General features: G+C 56.2%; 1 protein-coding gene across 1 annotated transcript in view; it reads left to right on the top strand.

Annotated features, from left to right (window-relative positions):
• PSMD2 (proteasome (prosome, macropain) 26S subunit, non-ATPase, 2) overlaps positions 1–297 on the top strand; it is a 6,386-nt gene that overhangs the window by 438 nt on the left and 5,651 nt on the right. Inside the window, 1 exon segment of the mRNA XM_009083208.1 lies at positions 1–106. This exon segment is cut by the window's left edge and continues 51 nt beyond it. Within this exon segment, the coding sequence (XP_009081456.1) occupies positions 1–106 (106 nt within the window).

The following is a 297-nucleotide window of genomic DNA, read 5'->3' as shown; positions in this document are numbered from 1 at the left end:
TTCCACCACCTCCATGACTTCGGTTCCCAAACCCCTCAAGTTCCTGCGGCCCCATTACGGCAAGCTGAAGGAGATCTATGAGAACATGGCTCCAGGAGAGAACAAGGTAAAGGCTCTTGGCCCCACCATCCCACGTGACTAGAACAGTGCTGGGGCAGGTGATCGTAGAGCCCTCTGGACCCTGTGGTCTAACATCAGGCTCTGCCACTTGCTCCAGAGGATTGTGACTTGCCAGGATGATACCTGTGCTGCCTGTGGTGGCCTGTGGGCACAGGGAAGGTGTTGTGTCCCTGATTG

This window comes from Acanthisitta chloris, unplaced genomic scaffold (genome assembly GCF_000695815.1).
Source record: "Acanthisitta chloris isolate BGI_N310 unplaced genomic scaffold, ASM69581v1 scaffold43209, whole genome shotgun sequence".
NCBI classification, from domain to species: Eukaryota; Metazoa; Chordata; class Aves; order Passeriformes; family Acanthisittidae; genus Acanthisitta; species Acanthisitta chloris.
The sequence above is the reverse complement of the archived record's forward strand: the minus strand, read 5'-3'. Positions and strand labels throughout refer to the sequence as shown.